The 21,058-nt window shown below is 43.7% G+C and overlaps 1 protein-coding gene across 1 annotated transcript in view; it reads right to left on the bottom strand.

The window, feature by feature from the left end:
- Window positions 1-21,058, bottom strand: part of reln (reelin) — a 363,171-nt gene that overhangs the window by 212,502 nt on the left and 129,611 nt on the right. The window contains exons 7-9 of the mRNA XM_048553828.2: window positions 15,903-15,981; window positions 12,688-12,784; window positions 8,363-8,414 (exon numbers count right to left, since the gene is read on the bottom strand). Of these exons, the coding sequence (XP_048409785.2) occupies window positions 8,363-8,414; window positions 12,688-12,784; window positions 15,903-15,981 (228 nt within the window). The remainder of the gene's footprint in view (window positions 1-8,362; window positions 8,415-12,687; window positions 12,785-15,902; window positions 15,982-21,058) is intronic.

The raw sequence follows: 21,058 nt of genomic DNA, 5'->3' as shown, positions 1-21,058 counted from the left end.
ACACTCGGTCGGGGTCAGTTCTTTCAGCTGGCAGACCAGCAAGTTGCGGGCAGACCAAAGAGCGTCTTTCACCGCACTGATGGTCCTCCAGGCGCAGTTGATGTTGATCTCGGTGTGCGTCCCGGGAAACAGCCCGTAGAGCACGGAGTCCCGCGTCACGGAGCTGCTCGGGACGAACCTCGACAAATACCACTGCATCCCCCTCCAGACCTCCTGCACATAGATACACTCCAGAAGGAGGTGATCGACAGTCTCGTCCCCCCCGCAGCCACCTCGAGGGCAGCGTGCGGTGGTACAGAGATTCCAGGCATGCATAAAGGATCTCACTGGCAGAGCCCCTCTCACCGCCAGCCAAGCAATGTCCTTGTGCTTGTTTGAAAGTTCTGGCGATGAGGCAGTCTGCCAAACGACTTTGGCAGTCTGCATGGGGAACCACACGACGGGATCCACACTCTCCTTTTCCCGAAGGGTCCTGAGGATACTACGTGCTGACCACTGCCTGACGGCCTTGTGGTCAAAGGTGTTTCCTTCCAAAAATTTCTCCACAAAGGACAGGTGGTACGGAACGGTCCAACTACTCGGAGCGTTCCAAGGCAACGAGGCCAGGCCCATCCTTCGCAACACCGGGGACAGGTAGAACCTCAGTAAGTAGTGACACTTGGTGTTTGCGTACTGAGGATCTACGCACAGCTTGATGCAGCCACACACAAAGGTAGCCGTCAGGGCGAGGGTGGCGTTCGGTATGCCCTTTCCCCCATTTCCCAGGTCTTTGTACATGGTGTCTCTGCGGACCTGGTCCATCCTTGACACCCAAATGAAGTGGAAGATGGCCCGGGTGACCGCAGCGGCGCAGGTCCAAGGAATAGGCCAGGCCTGCGCCACATACAACAGTACCGAAAGCCCCTCGCACCTGACAACCAGGTTCTTACCCGCGATGGAGGGGGACCGGAGCGTCCACCTGCCCAGCTTCTGCTTCAATTTGGCGATACGCTCCTCCCAAGTCTTAGTGCATGCCCCAGCTCCACCAAACCAAACACCCAGCACCTTCAGGTAGTCTGTCCTGACGGTGAAGGGGATGAAGGAGCGGTCGTCCCAGTTCCCGAAGAACATGACCTCGTTCTTACCCCTATTGACTTTGCAACCGAGGCCAGTTCAAACTGGCCGCAGATGTCCAACAGCCTACTCACCGAGCGACGATTGGTGCAGAATACGGCGACATCGTCCATGTACAGGGAGGTTTTGCCCTGAAGGCCTCCGCTGCCTGGGATAGTCACGCCCTTCAGGCTCACGTCCGTCCTGATGGAGGCGGCGAAGGGCTCCACACAGCACACGATCAAGGCAAGAGAGAGCGGGCAGCCCTGCCTGACTCCAGATCTAACAGGAAAACTGTCTGATTCCCACCCGTTGATCGAGACTGCGCTAACGATGTTGGCGTAGAGCAGCCGGATCCAATTGCGGATGCCCTCCCTGAACCCCAATTTGGAGAGGACGTCCCTCATGTAAGCATGAGAGACCCTGTCGAAGGCCTTCTCCTGGTCCAGGCTGACGAGGCAGGTGTCCACCCGCCTGTCCTGTACGTAGGCGATCGTATCCCTGATGAGCGCGAGGCTCTCAGCGATCTTCCTGCCCGGCACAGCACAGGTTTGGTCAGGGTGAATCACTGACTCCAGGACAGACTTGACCCGGTTGGCAATGACCTTGGCCAGGATTTTGTAGCCCACGTTCAAAAGTGAAATGGGACGCCATTTCTTAATTTTTTCCCTCTCCCCCCTTCCTCTTGTAAATGAGGGTGATGATGCCCTTCCTCATGGACTTGCACATTTCCCCTGCCCGAAGGGCACTATCGTACACCTCCAGCAGGTCCTGGCCGACCAGGCCCCACAGAGCGGAATACAGCTCGACCGGTAAGCCATTGCTCCCGGGAGTCCTATTCCTCTGCAAGGACTTGAGGGCTCTGGCCAGCTCGTCCAGGGATATCGGCCGGTCCAGCCACTCCCTCGTGCCGTCGTCTAAGACCTCCGTGATAGATGACAGGAACGACTCGGAGGCCGTGCTGTCCGTGGGCTTCGTGTCATATAGTCCGGCACAGAAGGATCTGCTGATCCTCAAAACGTCGGGCCGAGACGACGTCACCGAGCTGTCGTCCTCCTTCAGCCGGCTAAGCACAGAGCTCTCTTTGTGCACCTTCTGAAAGAAGAAACGCGAGCACGTCTCGTCCTGCTGCACGGAGCGGACCCTGGACTGGAAGATTATCCTGGAGGCCTCCGCGGCGAAGAGCGAGGCTTGCTGGCCCCTCACCTCGCGGAGGTCCTCCGTGACGTCGACCCCCATCAACTGCAGAAGGAGCAGGTTCTGCACCCTTTTCTGGAGTCGCGACAGCTTTCCCCGCCTCTCTCTTGCCTTCTGAACACCCTTGAGGACAAAGAACCTCTTGATGTTCTCCTTCACCGTCTCCCACCAGTCGCCTGGAGACTCAAAGAGGGGTTTCACGGTTCTCCAACCGGCGTACTCCCTCTTAAGCTCCTCGACGTTCTCTGGGGTCAACAGAGTCGTGTTGAGCTTCCACGTCCCCTTGCCGGCCGGCTGGTCGTCCTGTAAGTGACAGTCGGCCAACAGGAGGCAGTGGTCAGAGAAGAACACCGGCTCGACGCCGGTGGACCTGACCGAGAACGTCCGTGACACAAACATGAAGTCTATCCTTGAGCGGATAGACCCGTCTGGCCGCGACCAGGTGTACCTCTGCTGTGCTCCGTCTGCAGGGGTACTGAAGACGTCGAGCAGCTTGGTGTCCTTCACCGTGCTCATCAGGAATCTGGACGTGACGTCCAGTTGAATCCCCCCACCCGCTGTCCCCACGCCGGATCTTCCATCTGCATCAATGATGCAGTTGAAGTCTCCGCCTAGGATGACCAGCCTGGACGTAGCCAGCAGGGGTGGAAGCCGCTGCAGGACGGCCAACCGCTCACTCCGTACCGCTGGGCGTACACGTTGATCAGCCTCAGGGGAGCATTCCTGTAGGTGATGTCAGCCACTAGGAGGCGCCCCCACACCACCTCCTGAACTTGAGAGATGGTGAAGTCGCGCCCCCGCAGCAGAATAGCCAGGCCCGAGGAGCGACAGTCGTTACCCCCCGACCAGATCGAAGGCCCACAGGTCCCGTACCTGCCGAGGTGCGGTATCCCGCACTCCTGCAGAAACAGGAGGTCCGCCTTGATGGTGGTCAGGTAGGCCAATGTGGACACACATCTTGCGGTTGACTTGACGCTGCGCACATTAATGCTCACAACTCGTACCCCCATTGTGGGCAGTGACCAAAGTACCCTCCCCAAGTCCAAGGTCCAGCCCCTCCATCTGTCCCTTCATGCCCATTGCCCGGGCTAACTGCTGGACGCTCTCCGGGCTCAGGAAACCGTCCGTGCTGCCTTCCGGGTGGCATCCCCCCGTCAGGGTGCGGAGGCAGGAGGGTCCGGCTCCGGGTCAGGCTGGGGACGCGCTGTTTCCTCCTTCCCGCCTGGAAGTTCCGGGGGGCCCTCCAGTGCGCCAGCGGCACTCGACTGGGTGTCGGAGTGAGCCTCAGGACGCCTCCCGTCACCTGGAAGCGGGGTGCTGCTTTCCTTCCCCCTTGAGACCTTTAACTTCTGCTTCGGGTGGGCCCTCTCCGAATCCTCCTCGTCAGAGGAGCTCTTATAGCCCCCCTGTAGCTGCCTCTTCCCGCCTGATTGTTGCGGTTCCTGGGCCCGTCGACGCACCTTCCTCCTCGCTTTCCGGACTGTTGTCCACTCCCCTGGGTCGCCTGTCACCGCCTCCGTTGGCTCCGGGTTGTCGGGGGGGATCAGAGCCAGCAGGGGTGCTTTGCTGGCCTCGGGCCCATCCTGCAGGGCTGGGCCCTCCTGCACATTAGCGGGGTCCTTGCTGGGCCCTGGTGCCTTCCTCTCCTCCGGGGGGGCTGGCCCCGCATTTCCCCTGCCGGCGACCTGGGCGTAGGTGGTACCCCGCCGCGGGCATGCCCTATAGAAGTGGCCCGCTTCCCCGCAAAGGTTGCAGCTTCTCTCTCGTGGGCAATCCTTTGCAAGGTGTCCCTCCTCCCTGCAGTTCCTGCAGATGGTGGCTTTGCAGTCGGCCGCCATGTGACCTGACCTACCACAGGCATGGCAGACTTTGGGTTGCACTGCATAGGTCAGGTAGCCCCTGCTCCCGCCGATCGCGAAGCTGGACGGTGGGTGTGCGACATTCCCGTCTACGCCCACCCTCAGCGTCACCTTTACCTGCCTCTTAATCGTCCAGATGCCAAAGGGGTCCACGATGTCAGTTAGGTCCCCTTCCACCTTCACATACCTTCCGAGGAAGGTCAGGACATCAACTGCTGGCACATGTGGGTTGTACATGTGTACAGTCACCATACGGCTCCTTTGTGCTGGCATCACGAACAGTGGGACAGCGGTCAATACAGAGAGGGGGCCCTCACCTCCTTTCTCCTTGAAAACCTCCAGGAAGCGCTCGCAAAGCTTGGCACTCCGGAAGGTCACGTCGTTAAAAACCTCCTCCGGGGAAATCCTGCAGGCAGTAAATGTCCGCAGCAGCAAACCCACAACAGTCCAACAGGACCCTCATCACGAAGAAGGTGCAGTCCACAGATGCACCTTCATCCACCTTCTTTACAGAAACACGGATGGTGTTCCGGGCCCCCTGACCTGGGGCACGAGCACTTGCCGCAGCCATCGTTGCAGGTTGGCTGCTCCCCTGAACCAGCGTTAGGCCGAAGCCAGCATTAAGATCCACTGGTCGCAAGGGTGCACACCCAACCCGACGTCCTCCTTTCACCTCCAAGATAGCACTCTCGTCCTCTCGGTCCACAAGAGAGTGGGTCTTTATTGTGTTCGAGATGTAAGCTGGTTCACTGAGCTTGCCGGTTTCTTCCCAGATGATTTGTCACCATTCTAGTTAACATCAGTGAGCCTCCGATGAAGCACTGGTGTTATGTCCCGCTTTCTATTTATCTGGTTAGGTTTCCTTGGGTTGGTGATGCCATTTCCTGCATTGGTGATGCCATTTCCTGCATTGGTGATGCCATTTCCTGCATTGGTGATGTCATTTCCTGTTCCTTTTCTCAGGGGATGGTAGATTGGCTCCAAATCAATGTGTTTGTTGATGGAGTTCCGGCTGGAATGCCATGCTTCTAGGAATTCTTGTGCGGTTTTCTTACAGGTTTTGTCATATTCATAGGTTTTGCACATTGTCTTGCAGAAAAATCTCAATGCCAAATTATATTTTGTCCAGCATTTCCTATTTCAGCACACTTAGATGCAGTCTAGTCACTCTACTTTGATTGAGCAGTGTAGTCACAAGATTGAACAATTTTGGTGATAAGTTTTAGACAAGTTAGACAAACTAGGATATTCTCTGAAATTTGTCAGTTAAGGGGTAATTTGATCAAATCTTCAAGATATTAAAGGGAAAAGGTAATTTCTTTCTCTATTTCAACTAGTTATGTAGTCTAGGTCTGGTGGCACAGTCACCAGACTGGGGTGAAATTAGAAAACAATTGAATGAGTGATAGATGTTTGGAACTTTGATGCTAGATTAACTGCTAATTTTAAATTTTAGACTAACACGAGTTTGTTATCTAAAGGGGTTAGGGGATTATGGACAAAGGCAGGTTTATGAGTTTAGGTCAGAGAATGCCACAATCTCCTTGAATAGTAGATCAGTTTTGAGAGGATATAAATGGCCTACTTCTGTTGCAACGAGAGGCAGAATTCTATCACTAAAGTAGCAGAGGTACACGTTGCTGCTCTAAGTGGCAGATAGGTACATATTGTTGCTGCAAGTGACTGCTAAGTATACGTTGCTGCTGTTTTTGGACTGATTGATAAGGTTCACTCAAGATTGTTGAAAGATAATTTAATCTGATGCATCGGTGTTTGGAGTGAGAGATGATGACTGAGGTCATCAGATGTCTGTGTCGGTTCACAGAGTAAATATTCTCTTCGTGACAGCACATTGCAGAGGTCAGATTAGATTAGATTCCCTGCTGTGTGGAAACAGGCCCTTCGGCCCAACAAGTCCACTCCGCCCCTTGACGCATCCCATCCAGACCCCCTATAACCCACACACCCCTGAACACCACAGACAATTTAGCATGGCCAATCCACCTAACCCACACATCTTTGGACTGTGGGAGGAAACCGGAGCACTGGGAGAAAACCCACGCAGACACTGGGAGAATGTGCAAACTCCACACAGTCACCCGAGGCTGGAATCAAACCCGGGTCCCTGGCGCTGTGAGGCTGCAGTGCTAACCACTGAGCCACCGTGCTGCCCGGTTCATAAATAATGAATTTTTCTCCCACTGAAAACACACCATTGTTTTGGCCCTGCCTTATTGAAGCCAGGTCAGAAGTCTCTTGAAGTCTGCCAGATTTGAAATAGTGCCTTGTGGGTGCACCAATGTGTGCAGCGGACAGGGGATTGTGCCAACATCTGTTGGGCAATCCTTTAGACAGAAAAGTATGAAAACCAATGGAAATGCCTCATCTTCAGCCTTGCTTCTGAAAACTGTTTTAGTTAAGATTAAAAATATCCCATGTAAAATACTGTGGCAGGAAAGTTTCTTAAAACTCCCTCGTAACACAGTATTTATTTGTACCAGCCCATAATTTCAATTATATTTAGATAACTTTTTCCATTAAACAACTTAAATTGAAAGTTAAAAACCTAAGTATAATTTTATTTTCATTAATTTCTATTGTGGTATTCTATTATTCAACTGCAGAGAAATGGCAGAGCTCTACAGTGCAGAGGGTATTGGGTACACAGATACATGAAACACAGAAGGTGCAGGTACAGCCAGTGATTAGGAAGGCAAATAGAATGTACAAGGGGAAAATAATGTACGCTTTGCGACAGTTGTACACTGCATTGGTGAGACCATACCCAGAGTACTGTACTGAGCTTTAGCCTTGAAGAAAGGATATCATTGCATTAGACAAAGTACACGAGAATGCTTACTGGGATTAACAAGTTGCTCTATGAGGCATGTTTGGAGAGTTTGGGCCAACATCCATTGAAGTTTAAAAGAATGAAACATCGAAGATCCTGAGAGGACTTGACGGGGCAAATGTTGAGAGGATGTGTTCCATGGTGGAAGAGACGAGACATTTTAATATATGCGGTCTCTATTTAAGATGTCATTGAGGACAAATCTTTTCTCTCAGAGGGTTGTTAGTCTGTGGAATTCTCTTTCTTGTAGAGAAATGGAGTCAGCGTTATTAAATATTTTAAGGTTGAGCTAGATTATGTGGAACAAGTTCACAAAGGAAATAGCCTACTCCTGCCCCTCATTCACATGTTTACACGATCCACAATATTTTAATCATCATAGGATCCCCTACAGTGTGAAAACAGGCCCTTCGCCCAAACAGTCCACACCGACCCTCGGAGTATCCCACCCAGACCCATTCTCCCATAGCCCACCCAAGCTACACATCTCTGACTACTATGGGCAATTTAGCATGGCCAATCCATCTAACCTGTACATCTTTGGACTGGAGGAGGAAACCGGAACACCTGGAGGAAACCCATGCTGATGCAAGGAGAATGTGCAAACTCCACACAAACTGTTGCCCGAGGGTGGAATCGATCCCGGGTCCCTGGCACTGTGAAGCAGCAGTTGCTAACCACTGAGCCACCATGCCACCCTAAATATGGTAAAGTAAAACTGCTTCTGAATTGAGGAAAAACCTGATTTGGTAAAGTTTTAAACAAAATGCTTTCACAAATAGATCACAAATAACATTCATAAAACTTACATCTGTTTGTTGGCTGTAGTTATGTTGGTAGCACTCTCGCTTTTTAATCTGAACGTATACCTCCTAGGATTTGAGCACAAGAATCTAGGCTAACACTCCAATGTAGCATTGAAGAATAGGGGTCTTCTCCTCAGTGTGCCGAACAACATTTATCTCTCAATAAACATTTCAAAACAAATATCTGAACAGATCAAATTGTGGATTATAGAATCTTGCTTTGTATAAGACCAACCGCTGTGTTTCCTGCATTAGAGAAGTGTTTGCACTTCATAGTTCCTGCATGGGCTGTACAGAGTTTTGCACATTGTAAAGTGATATGTAAATGCAAGTTCTCGTTCTTTAATTGTGTAAGATAATTAATACAAGAACTTATTTGCTATTTCGCTAGAATACATGCTAAAAAAATTAATTTGTTTTCAATGGGTTAAGCAAATTGTAAAAAGTTTGCCTTGTTAAAGTGAAATATTGGAGTGAAAGCTCTTACTTCATCCCAAAAATTTCTATTTCAATGTTGATTGGGCTGGATAAGTGAAGAAGAGGTGAATATCACTTACCAATAGAGAACTGAAGAACGGATGCTGTGGTTGTATTAAGCATAACAGTGGTCTGGAAGAAAAAAAACACAAGGAAATTACAAAAGGACATATCTTGATTTACACTGCTGATATAATTGAATTAGAATGCTCTTTGGTTGATGTCACTTCAAATGGAACCCTCTGATATTCCCTGGAAGCAGCTAAGTTTTTAAAGAGGAATTTGGCACGTTGTGGTGTAAGCTTCAGGCTAATTAAGAAAGTCTTTTGTATTAATCAGAATTCCCACTCAAACCTTAATGTGAACCTGCAACTAAATTTCAAGAGCAGAATAAGGATGTAGGAATCAGAAAAACAGGTGCAACCTCTAAGATCAATCTGTTGTCCAGATCCAATTTTCAGAGGTTTTCATTTTTCCTTACCTCAAACCCATATTTTTTAACGTTCTATCAAATCTGGGATTGATCCAACTCCTTCAACCAAGTTAGTATGTACTTTACAAGATAACAATTATTTCTTTATGTTCTGAGATTCAGTGCTTGCTTTGATGTTTCTTTATGGTGTAATCCAAGTCTTTTCTGACAAATTCTGATCTTTCACTGGGTTTACAGTCACTAAACTTACTTTCAGTTGAGAAATCCTTGTTAACACTAGTCAGAAACAAAGTCAAAAGAACAGTTTAAAAATTTAAAGAAAAAAATTAATGCAACAGCATTTGTAAAAACAGTTACTGAATGTTGAAATATCATTAACAAAGGAGGCTGACTTGTTGCTGACAGCTGGGAGCATAAACTGAGTATAACTGAAAAATTAAGCTAGGCATTAATAGTCAATTAATTAGCAATGTAATCAGCATATGTATAAGGCTTTTCATCCATTTATCCCAAAGGCTGTGCAATTGTTTCATTTATCATTTGAAATGGCTGCCATTCACCAGACAAATTGGATGACTCACAATCCAAATTGTACTGAAATGCTGGTGACTGATTAATTATCAATATTTTGCATGCTGTTGTTTTGTGCTGTAATAGCTGTGCAATGTGAACACTGAGGCAATTTAGTGCACAAAATTCTGTGTCCGTTTATAATTTGATTGCAGCTGTCCAAACCCATCTAACATGATATAGTCAGCAGCTGTTGGAGAGAACAGATCTTTCGCGATGAGCAAGCTCAACCGCTTGAGTGTGCATTCAACCTTGTGCAGTGCAACCTTACAGCTCTGTAAGACAAGCTCAAGTCTTAGATAACGAAGTGTGGGGCTGGATGAACACAGCAGGCCAAGCAGCATCTCAGGAGCACAAAAGCTGATGTTTCGGGCCTAGACCCTTCATCAGAAAAGGGTTTTCTGATGAAGGGTCTAGGCCCGAAACGTCAGCTTTTGTGCTCCTGAGATGCTGCTTGGCCTGCTGTGTTCATCCAGCCCCACACTTTGTTATCTTGGATTCTTCAGCATCTGCAGTTCCCATTATCTCTAAGCTCAAGTCTTAATAAGGCTCAAGAGCATCTAACAGGAGGAAAGAGACTGGAGAGTTTTGAGTGACTCATTAGAGGCACTACACTGTGGGATTAGAAAAAGACATTTCTCTCTTTATAAGATATTTTATAAACTCCACAAATGGACATTATAAACCACTGGAGTTCTTAATTTTGACTTGTGTTACTTTCCTTTCCAGTCTTTTTACTGCTTTCTTATCTCTTCTCCTGAAGTCACTGGGTTTGATTTTTTTTCTTTGAAACACGTTCACTGCTGGTCAAGGAGTGGATTGGGGCGACATCAAATCGACTAGACCCTATCCCAGTTTCAAGAAGTGACAAATCTTTTCAAGTCCTCAAATGGATCTACTGTATATCTGGATGAATGTGTTGTCTCATGAGACAAAGTTACACAGAATGGGCTTTTTTTCACTGGAGTTTAGAAGAATAAGGACCAATCGGAATGAAATATATAAAATCCTGAATGGTAATGACAAGGTGCAAGTGGAAAGGATGTTTCCTCTTGTGGATGAGTTCAGAACTAGAAAACATTGTTTTAAGTTTAGGGGTCACCACTTAGGACAGAGCTAAGCAATTTATTTTCTCTTAGAGGGTTGTGCAACTTTGGAATTCTCTGCCCCCCAAAAGGTCATGTCATTGAATAATTTTGAAGGCAGATAAGATTTTAGTCAGGGGCAAGAATCAGACATTAGCAGGAGTAGGTTGGAATGTGTAATTTGAAACACAAACAGATCAGCCATGGTCTTGCTGAATGGAAGATCATGGTCAAGAGGTTGAATTGCAGTAGTGCAGCTCTCAATTCATGTTATAGAACCAACACAGAATCATGACAGTGTGGGAGCAGGCCCTTCGGCCCATCAGATTCACACTGACCCTCCAAAGAGCATCCCACCCAAGCCAACCCCTAACTTAGTTCCGGTAACCCTGTGTTTCCCATGGCTAATCCACCTAGTCTGCATATGCCTGGATACTATGGGGCAATTTAACACAATTTAATGCTGTTTCCTTTGTTTGGTATGCAAGTTGTCTTGATACCACATCTACAGAAATGTCTGGGGCTGCTCCTGGCATTTACCCCGGTTCTTTTCATTGAGCCGAGGGTGATTCCATGGGTGGACGCCAGTGATTGCATAGGGAATATACCAGGCTATGAGGTTCCAGATTGTGGTTAAACATAATTCTGCTCTCAATGTCCCAAAATGCTTCAGGAATGCTCACTTTTGAGATGCTAGTTCTATCCAGACTGTGACATCTGTTTTCATAATAATATATTCCTATTTTTGTAGTACTTTAAGGACTTTTGGAAGAAAAGGTTAATTCTTTCAGGACTGAATGCCCCATCTCATATTCAGTTAAACGTATGAAAGACTGACCACTGTTTCTGCTTTGTAAAATAAACTGAAATTTGTTTTATGTAAAGGAATGTCCCTTCCCTTTTAGTCCTTCCTACATTCATCAATGACACAGAGTTTCGTCAGAATCACCCATAGAGTATGGCAATCCAAAGAGCTCCCTGGTCTGTAAACGCTGCCAAGTTATGGAGACACAGATTTAGCAATGAGCCTCCGTAATCAGAAGCTCACCAGAACTAAGTATATTCTGAAAATGTGAGCTCTTTCCTTTAAAAAGCAGCTTAAATCATATGATTTTACAACCACGTTTCCTATGTTTGTTCTACGTGGCTGTCACTTTACTAAATAGGTGGAGATTTCAATCCACCTCTTCTCCAAGAATTGACAAAGCTCTTTATTCAAGAAGGGGTTAAAATACAAATCTTTAGAGGTAGAATCGGATTACTGGTAAATTAAATAGACCTGTCCTGACAGTAAATAGTCTGGGATCCAAACTGTGAATTAAATAAGAAAAATCAGATTTTATATACAAATTTTAAGCAGCACTCATACATCCAAGGCTATGATTTTGGGGAATCCAGAGATCAATCCTGTTTTTATTTGCGTAATTTACCACTATTAATGATGGAATTTTAATACTCCACTGAATGTTTTCTGCTAATCATATCCTACGAAGCACTTTAGTTGGAATTTCAAACAATATAACTTTTGCGGAGTAAATAACATTTTCAGTCTGTTCAGTGTCTCATCTTTACTAACATAATGTTTGCACAATGACTTTCTTTATGTTTGTCATGATGACTAGAAATGGTCAAGGGAGAATAGATTAATGATTTGCATTTCTATGGACATTTGACAAATCTTCCAAGTCTTCTTTCTATTCTTTGTGTGGGCATGGGAAAAGGTCAACTTTTGGGTCTGGACTCACATGTAGGCCAGATCAGGTAAGGATGGCAGACTTAGTTCCCTAAAACATATTAGTGAACCAGATGGGTTTTTAAGACAATCAGCAATGGTTGTACGGTGATCGTCACCATGATTTCAAATCCACATTTGTTCAAATTCCACCAGCCACAATGGTGGTATTTAAACCCATGTCTCCAGAGCATTAGTCTGGACCTCTGGATTACAGTCCAGTTCCATAACCACCATACCACCATCTGCCCATCTGATGGAATAGTAAAACTACCTGTGGAAATGTGACCGGCAATTGGATCTTGGCTAAATCATTTAAGTGAGATCTCAGGCTTAATTTCAAGTTGCCTCGGATCTCTGGTTGGGGTGCACTCTGCCTGCATAAGCCAGTTCTGGGTTCTGAATGGACCAGGATGGAGTTCCAGCCAATGAGTGTATGGTAATACTTGAAAAATATGCACGTAGTTAATGACAGCTCCTATCACAATAAAAAACATCATTTTCTGTCATAGTTAATTGCAGAAAGCATAAATCAATCAGCTGTAATTTCATAAAGTAAATTCTTCACATTTAAAAGCAATTTACCAGTTCTCGTGGGCCATACGGCTCGCAGAATGTAATCGCATTGCCATGCATAATGATACCGCACTGATTCCCTACCACACAGTGGCTGCATTCAAACCTTAGAGAAATCAGACAAAGAAAGAATACTTCAATTCATACAGCCCAGTGTACTGACCTTAAATGATTAAACATGAAAAGAAGTAAATAATTTGCATTTAGGTAGCACCTTCCATTTCCTCAGAATGTCCTAAAGAACTTCACAGCCAATTCATTGTTTTTGAACCACAGGCACTGACTGTAGCAAATGAGACAGTCCAGTACACTCAAGAAGATCCCATAATCAGCAAGTGATCAAGCAACCACTTAAACTGTTTTGTTGACTTGGGTTGAGAGAAATATGCAATTAATTTATATGTATTTAAGGAATCTGAGAGGGCTTTGGTTTAACATCTTGTTTGATAATGGCACTTTCGACAACGCAGCAGTCCTGTAATTACTCCAAATGTTGTCATTCCTACACTGTGGGCTCAAGTGTGCATTGGGACTAGAAGCCATTAACCTCAGACTCAGGCTTAGCAGGCTGCCAACTGAATTAGGTACAGGAAGTAAGAACAGTACAGCATCAAACCTTTTTTAAAAAAAACTCTGCATAATGCAGAATTCGTAATGTTAAAGAAACATGCTTAAAACATGGATGCAGTAATTTAAAAAGGTGATTCATCCCACTTTCTCAAGAGTAATTATGGTCGGCAATATATGCTGGTCTCAACATTGGCATCCCCCAAACATGTTTGAAAAATGAAGATAGATGGGCAATGCCAGATTCCTACCAAACAATTCATTCAGAAAGAATATTTCTGATGCAGCGTTACACTTTAAAAGATTAGCTGTCATTCTCTTCAGATATTCACTGACCTCTTGCATGTGTTTCCAATATTTTCTACTTCCAATATTTGGAATTTTACATTTTACCTTTTTCAGCTAAGTGGAGTGTTACAATGTATGAACACTGGAGCTGAAGAACAAGTTAAAAGCATGTTTTAAACATTAGAGACACAAGGTTTACAGGGACCTTTATTAATAAGGAGTCAAAAGTTAAACAGTTAAGTTACCATATAAAGGGGTTGATTTGTGACGTAAAATATTTTGCAGAGATGCCATCGTATGTACTAAGTAGTTGAATGACAATAATATTATCAGCTACAGACGGCTACAGATATTTATTCCTATTTTAGTTCAAATAGATACTGACTAAATTGATGTAAAAATTCTTCCACTTTTTCTCTCCAGTAAACAACAGTTGAGGTGGTGTGAACGTGCAGAGATCATAATCGAATTCCACGAGAACAAAACATGACCATTTCCAGAAGTGCACTGATGTAAACATTTTAAGGAGACAAATGTATTCTAGCTACCATTATGAATTGAGGACTGAGGTGTCACCAACTGTTTCTGCCATTACACTTTTGAAAATCACTCCCCAGGCTTTAACAATGTTTTGAATTGTTTCAGACTAGAATTCAATCAATCTGAACAAGCCGTGCCAATCTCACAGGGCAAATGTTACATACCTAACGATCAGATTAAGAAACTACATCTCTTCGTCTTTAATCTTATAAATTTTTGCTGATACAGCTTTCTAGGATTTATTTGAACAGCATCTGTAAGATTAAATGAACTGCAGGGTTCAAGAAAGCAGCTCACTATCATCTTCTCATGGACAATTAGGGATGGTCAATAAATGCTGAGCCATCCAACAAAACCTACATCCTCCGAATTAATAAAAGTATGTCCTCAAGTATTTGATCCATTGGGTTCAACCAATTAAATAACGTCCACAAGCCCATATTTTGACATAAATAATCTATTACAGAATCATTGAATATTTTGAATAAAGGACCATTCTTTGGAAGCAGGTTTCTCAGTGACATATTTTTCGTAACCCATAAAGTTTCACACGAATAGTCAGATCTCTGCAGGACAAAGCTAAAAAGGAAGTAAAGGGGGAGGGAAAAAGGAGCAAAGCAGAGAAACAAAACAAGAGTGGAAATCAGAGACAGAAAAGAAATGAAGGACAAAAGACAGCATCTTCAAGGAGAAAACATGAGCGGCATTTTGTGTTTCAGATAAAAGTAAACTTTGGAAGAATTCCAAATAAGATTGTTTCAGTTTTAAGTGAGGCCAGCCTTGAGCAAATGTGAGTTCAAAAATACTGAAGATTGAAATATGATATTTCTCCATAGCTTGCTTCTATGTGTGCCTACCCCTGCGAAAGCTGCACATACTTCTGTGAGTCTGAAGATCTTGGCAACTGCATGAAGGGTGAAAACCTGCACTTGTGTATGGGTCTGAGGCATCTTCTGTCCAGTCTGTGCAATCATTGGTGACATATGCTTCAGTTTTTTTTATGCGTGAGAGGTGGGTATTACTGGCTCAGCCAGTATTTATTCTCCATTCCGAAATTCCCTCAGCTGAGTGGCTTTCCACGCCACCTCTGAGGGCAATTAACAGTCAACCACATTTTGCAAGTCTGGATTTGCATGGAGGTCTGACCAAATAGGATAAGAGGTTTTGTTCCCTAAAGGGCATGAGTGAACCAGATGGCTTTTTACAAAAATCAATGGCAATTAACACGGTCACCATCACTTCGAGTATTGCAGATTTATTAATTGAATTCAAATTCCACCACCTGCCATGGTGGGATTAAAACCAGAGCATTAACCTGGGCCCTTGGATTACCAATCCAGTTAGATTTCTGTCCTACTCCCTTCTCTTTGATATCTGTTCACACTATTAAACCCTGCTTTAAAAACATCACTAAAAGCTACCTTTTCATCTGTATAACAAAATGTGAGGCTGGATGAACACAGCAGGCCAAGCAGCATCCCAGGAGCACAAAAGCCGACGCTTCGGGCCTAGACCCTTCATCAGAGAGGGCGAAGCCTCTTTTCATCTGTATGTTGGGTTGTTTCTTTTAACACTTTAGTTTGGCATGTGTTCCCCATCTGTGAAATACTTAGAGAATGTGTATTGCAGTAAGGTCACTATATAAATTCAAGGTAAGGAGTTGACACACATACAACAAACCTGACAATTTCCAATTGGAATATTTTAGTTGGCTGAGTGCCCATTAGCATTCACAACAGATGGACTCTGCTTCGTAACAAGTGTCAAAATAATGATATTGATAATAAGACCTTCAGCTCCCCTCCAAATTACCAAAACTGAGCACTTACCAGATGTCTGGATTCAGTTCCAGTTGTGGATATGAATCAAAGTCATCCCGCAGAATCACACTGGCACTATGGATTTCAGCTAAGAAAGCAAATTAAGTTCTATTAATAAACAGTCTATCACAAAGAAATTTGTTCTGGAAAACAAAACCTGAGCTTGTTTTCTTAATACATTAAGAACTCCTCCAAGTTTTATTTTTATTAAGAGAAAGCATTTATACTAATTTATATGAAATATACAAATATAACGTTTATATTAGTAAATTTTAACTAATTTATACTAAGCACAACACTCTGAAGAGTTAGCTGTACCTTTGTTTGGCCTCTATTCAAAGCCAGTTCTTTCAAGGACAGGATGCATGCAAATCTTAGCAACTCAGGTTTGTACATTTTTCATCGCCATGGCAGCATTAGTTTGTTTTGATTTATATCTTTAAAATTTAAATGAATGCAAATGGTAACTCTAAAGGTTAATGCCACATAGGGCATTGAAAATGATTGCGCTCCATTAAAAATTGCAGTGTGTCAAGGGACGCAGGTTGTATTTTAGTGTCTTATTATGTACTACTGCATGCCTTCATTAGCATCCAATTGTGCTGTTCAGTCCCACCCCTAGTGCCTGTAAAGCATTTATTGAGCATGGTACTGGTTATAGTCTCTGAGCGAGTTACCAGAATAATCAAGCTTGTGATTATTTATTTACAAGTCTTCATGCTCAACGTTGTTATATCAACAAAGTTTTACTTAAGCAATGTAAAAGTTTTAAAGACTGGTCTATCCTTGAAACATAAATAACTTAAAAATAAGCTGAGGCCTCATTCAATGCAAATTGTAGAATTCAGATCAGCAGTAAAGTTCATGTTAAAAGAAACCATGTGGGGATTCAAATAATCAAATCAATGAAACAATTAATAATACCATTGTTAACAAAGTGTGGAGCAGGATGAACACAGCAGGCCAAGCAGCATCTTAGGAGCACAAAAGCTGACGTTTCGGGCCGAGACCCATGACGGGTCTAGGCCCGAAATGTCAGCTTTTGTGCTCCTAAGATGCTGCTTGACCTGCTGTGTTCATCCAGCCCCACAATTTGTTATCAATAATTCCATTGTTGACTATTTATATCTAGACAATATTGTTTTCTTGAATGATTGTAATTTTATTGTTCATGAATACAAGGTGTGTTAGTGTTGTTGTCTGGAACCTTCCAGTTTCAGGGGCTCAGTTCCAGTATTAAGTGTTTTAGGGTATAACGTCGCTTGATGTTGACTAAAACTTCCTTGACTTTGCTACAATAATCTGTTTTGTTTCATTCTAAGAAAAGCATCCTCTTAATGTGGCATTTTTTTTCTCCCACCAAACCATCCTGTGGTCTATCCAAGTGTAGTTACTAATTTGGTGTCTAACCAAGTGAAGCATTTTGAGCTGCGAGATCAGATAAATATCAAAGGGTTGTTTGAAAAATGAATTTTCTTCTCATTTTCCATGCATATATGATAGGACATTCCCTGTCAAGAATAGTGATATGTCGCGTTCTGAGGTTACTAAAAGGGGCTTGTTCGAAAGTAAAGAACAAATGAGCATGTGGGATTTTCTCGGGCATTTACAGAGGGTGCCAACAGTAATCAGGGATCAAACACAAACCCTAAGGCCGTTGTAGTTGTAACCTAAACATCTATACATTGTTGTTGTGATGAAGGCTCATTGTATATTGGTATCACACGGATACCTAGATTTTAAGATGGAAGAAAATCAATTTATTTGTTAGTACTGTGAAGGTCTGATTTCTTTTAAGATCAAAAGGTCATTTTGAATAGTGAGCCAAAGGTACAATTTCCAAGATACCATGTGATTTCAGGTAGATGACAAGCAAGCCCATCGTGGATAATTGCCAAGGTGTTTACTGACTGGAGTTTTACAACCCAAAGAGAAATAGGCTTTTAGCAGCAGAAGTGTTGGACATTTAGCAGTCTCCTAAACATTCAGGGTAGGAAGAGAAAAGTCCCAAGTTGCTTAGAAAGGGAGGAGGGTGTGTTGTTGTCAGAGAGGAAGATACCCTATAAAGCTGTGAAGGACATTAATTTAATAAGGCTAAGTAAGGTCTCAGGGAGAGACATTAATTAAAAAGAATAGCATTGATTGAATTCACAGAACTTTGCCAAAAAGGAAGTCAATTAAGTCCACGCCAACTGAACAAGGAACTTTAGTGTTGGAGATAGGGGTGAACCTTCATGAGGTTTGAATGTCTGTAAAGGGTCTGAAACTTTCTTTTGGATATTTGTAATGAGTTTCTTTCAAATAGTTCCTGTATATCGTAAAGGAACTTGTGTTTGTGTCCATTTTGTTAACATCTTATAAATTATCATCACCCAACCTATTGGGGCTCCAGCTGTGGTGCAGCTGGTGAAGGACAAAGCAGGTCACCTTCTTACAAGGTGCACACACGTCTTCCCAATGCAACCAAATACTACGTATGATTGAGAGAGATTGACATGCTGGCAGCTATATCGTTGTTGTGCACAGGTCCAATTGTTCTTTAGACTTTTGGGGTCTGTGCAACCAGAAGTTCAGACCATATCGCAGGCTCAAAGTGCTGCTTTACTTTCCAGCACAAATAATTTTCTCACTGAAAGGCTAGGACGATTAAGGAATAACTAAGGGGAATATTGGGTAATTGGAAATAGATAAATTCAATTTTATACAAACAGTTCCTCTTTACTGTTTCATAACTGTTTGGTAGATGAATGCAAAAGGGCATTTTTAGAATCCTTGCTGATTTTCATCATTTTTATTTTACTCTTCTGAGTTTTGGTTTAAAGCTGTGAACTGTGAGCTGAAGATAACCTTTGGAACTGTGGGCAGCAGCTTATGTTTTTTAAAAAAAGAACAAATTGTTCCTGTTCCCTGCTGTTTGTTTGTCGGGCCAGGCCTGAAGTTAATTGCAGGTTAGTTCTTGTTCAAACGACTCTACAGACTCTTGGACACTGGGGGAAAGCAGGATATTTAACCCGATAGCAGATGTTTGGTCATTAATGAGGTCAGTATCTGGGAAATGGTGCCAGCAAGTCTGGGAGAGAACATTATGGACAAACAGAAGGAGGGGTCCAGAAAGTTTAAACTGGCTTTCGAACTGTGTTTCTGAGAGGAGGAGTTTAGCTGTTGACGCTTCAGCATGATGCGAAAACTCCCTGCCCAACCTCCTATTGTCAGCTTTTGGAAGTTCGCGGAATGGAAACTGAGTTATAAGAATTGCTGAAACTTCCTCAGAGTGAACTGTAAAAGGGGAAACTAATTGACGTATTCAGAAAAATCAACCAAGAAACATTCATATGTTCCTGTGGTACAATGCATCATGAAAAGTGCATACGTAATCTGGCCAGTTTTGTTATTTTCTTTCCTTTAATTTATCTATCTTTTATGCGAATGGAGCTGAATTGTTGGGTTTATGTCATTGACATTAATTAGATTACTTTGTGGTTTAATTTTGTTAATTTAATTTTGCTCTGCTAAAGTTACTGCATTGTTAAAAAAATTGCTCTCTCTTTTGTTTAAGCTACAAACCCAAGGTCGAACCAATTATTCTCAAAGCCTGAATAAGAACCATTGGGGTCAATTTTGAGACTCTTTGAAAGTTTTAATTATACTGTGTTGTGAATACAAAGAGGTGGCTTGGCTGTCTGTCCCTGCGTCATAACAGTGTGCAATGTTGGGCAAACTGGTGAATTAGCAAGCCAAATGGAAATACTCAGGAATCTCCACTGTAGTTCATGACATAGGCAGATGGAAGATAGTAGGTCAGTGTAGGTATCACTTACTTGAGTAGTTTCAATAAATGTTTTGAAACCGTGATCCTGCTTTACGAGCATAATCCTTCACCTCTTTAACTACTTTTCCACTATTGTCCTACTCATCTAATTGAATGCTCACCCTCTTGAAAATGTAACACCACATAGACAGGAATGACTATGTACATCAACAGTGTACCAAATTAGTCTAAGTACTAAAATCTTGTTTCAGCATCTCAATGGGGTGCTCCAGAATGACACAATTGGTGGCTTGGGACTCATTATACTTGTGCTTGGCTAGGCTGTGGCTGCTTCTACTTGGGTCAGGAGCCATGGATACAAAAGATGACACTAGTCCAAGGGCCATCTGGGTATTCTCTTCAGAGCATCAGGCGATACAGGATCTACAGACTACTGCAGAATACAAAGCTTTGTAGGTTTCCCTGGATAATGTTCAGTATAGTGTAGGACAACATTATTGCACAGGATGACATTATTGCACTCAGAGAGCACTTGCATATTAATGGGTCTGATAACTCTCCCTGTTTACATTGAGGCTCTTTTGAGCAGCCATGGGGGCCAGATCAGTTCCATCAATAATGCTCTGGACCTTGTGAGGCCTGCTAGATTGTAAACATTCAAAGTCCTTTTGAATAGTTGTATCCTTTCCCTGAAAGCGATAAAAGTTGCTTCTTCCGATAAACACAGTAGTCACTTGTTTGGGATGTACAGAAGACTGGTCTATCTGATACAGAGCCATTACAATGGCCTGGATGGATCGAGTTACATAGAACATGTTGTGATGAACTTGGCATCAACAGGAAGAGCTGGCTTCAAGTGCATCCACAGTGAAACAGAGGTATGGAAGACATATTTCACTGACATATGCGGGTAGGAGTAGCCTGATCAAAACATATTGACCACTGTTCTGGAGTCAATGTGCACTTAACATCAGAGGTATCTTTAGATCTGATGATACAGTTCTCTTTATACAACAGTTTGTAAGTAGTTGCTGTAAGAGTCATCATCCCAACCATTTTACATGCCAATTGTTGCAGCTATTTGTTACTTCCTATTGCAGAGGCAGTAAAGCAGAAATAATGACTGAACAAAATGGCACTCATAGAATGGGGTGACACAAAATTGGGGCTTGTGTGTCAGTAGGTCACATGTTATAAAATGTCACACACTCTGAAGATAATGGCTTACATTGCTTCCAGACAGGATCTCAAGACTAAAGGATAAATAAAAGATCAAAAAAGCTTCAGCTTACTAAACTAGTACATGGTCTGGTTAAATATTATCTTCAAAATACAACATTGAAGCAGTTTATAACAAGTCAGTTTCGAGTCAAATATCTCTGCATTTAAAACAGGA

Source organism: Stegostoma tigrinum, chromosome 25 (assembly GCF_030684315.1).
Source record: "Stegostoma tigrinum isolate sSteTig4 chromosome 25, sSteTig4.hap1, whole genome shotgun sequence".
NCBI lineage: Eukaryota > Metazoa > Chordata > Chondrichthyes > Orectolobiformes > Stegostomatidae > Stegostoma > Stegostoma tigrinum.
Note: the sequence above shows the minus strand (reverse complement) of the source record. Positions and strands in the feature narration are given on the sequence as shown.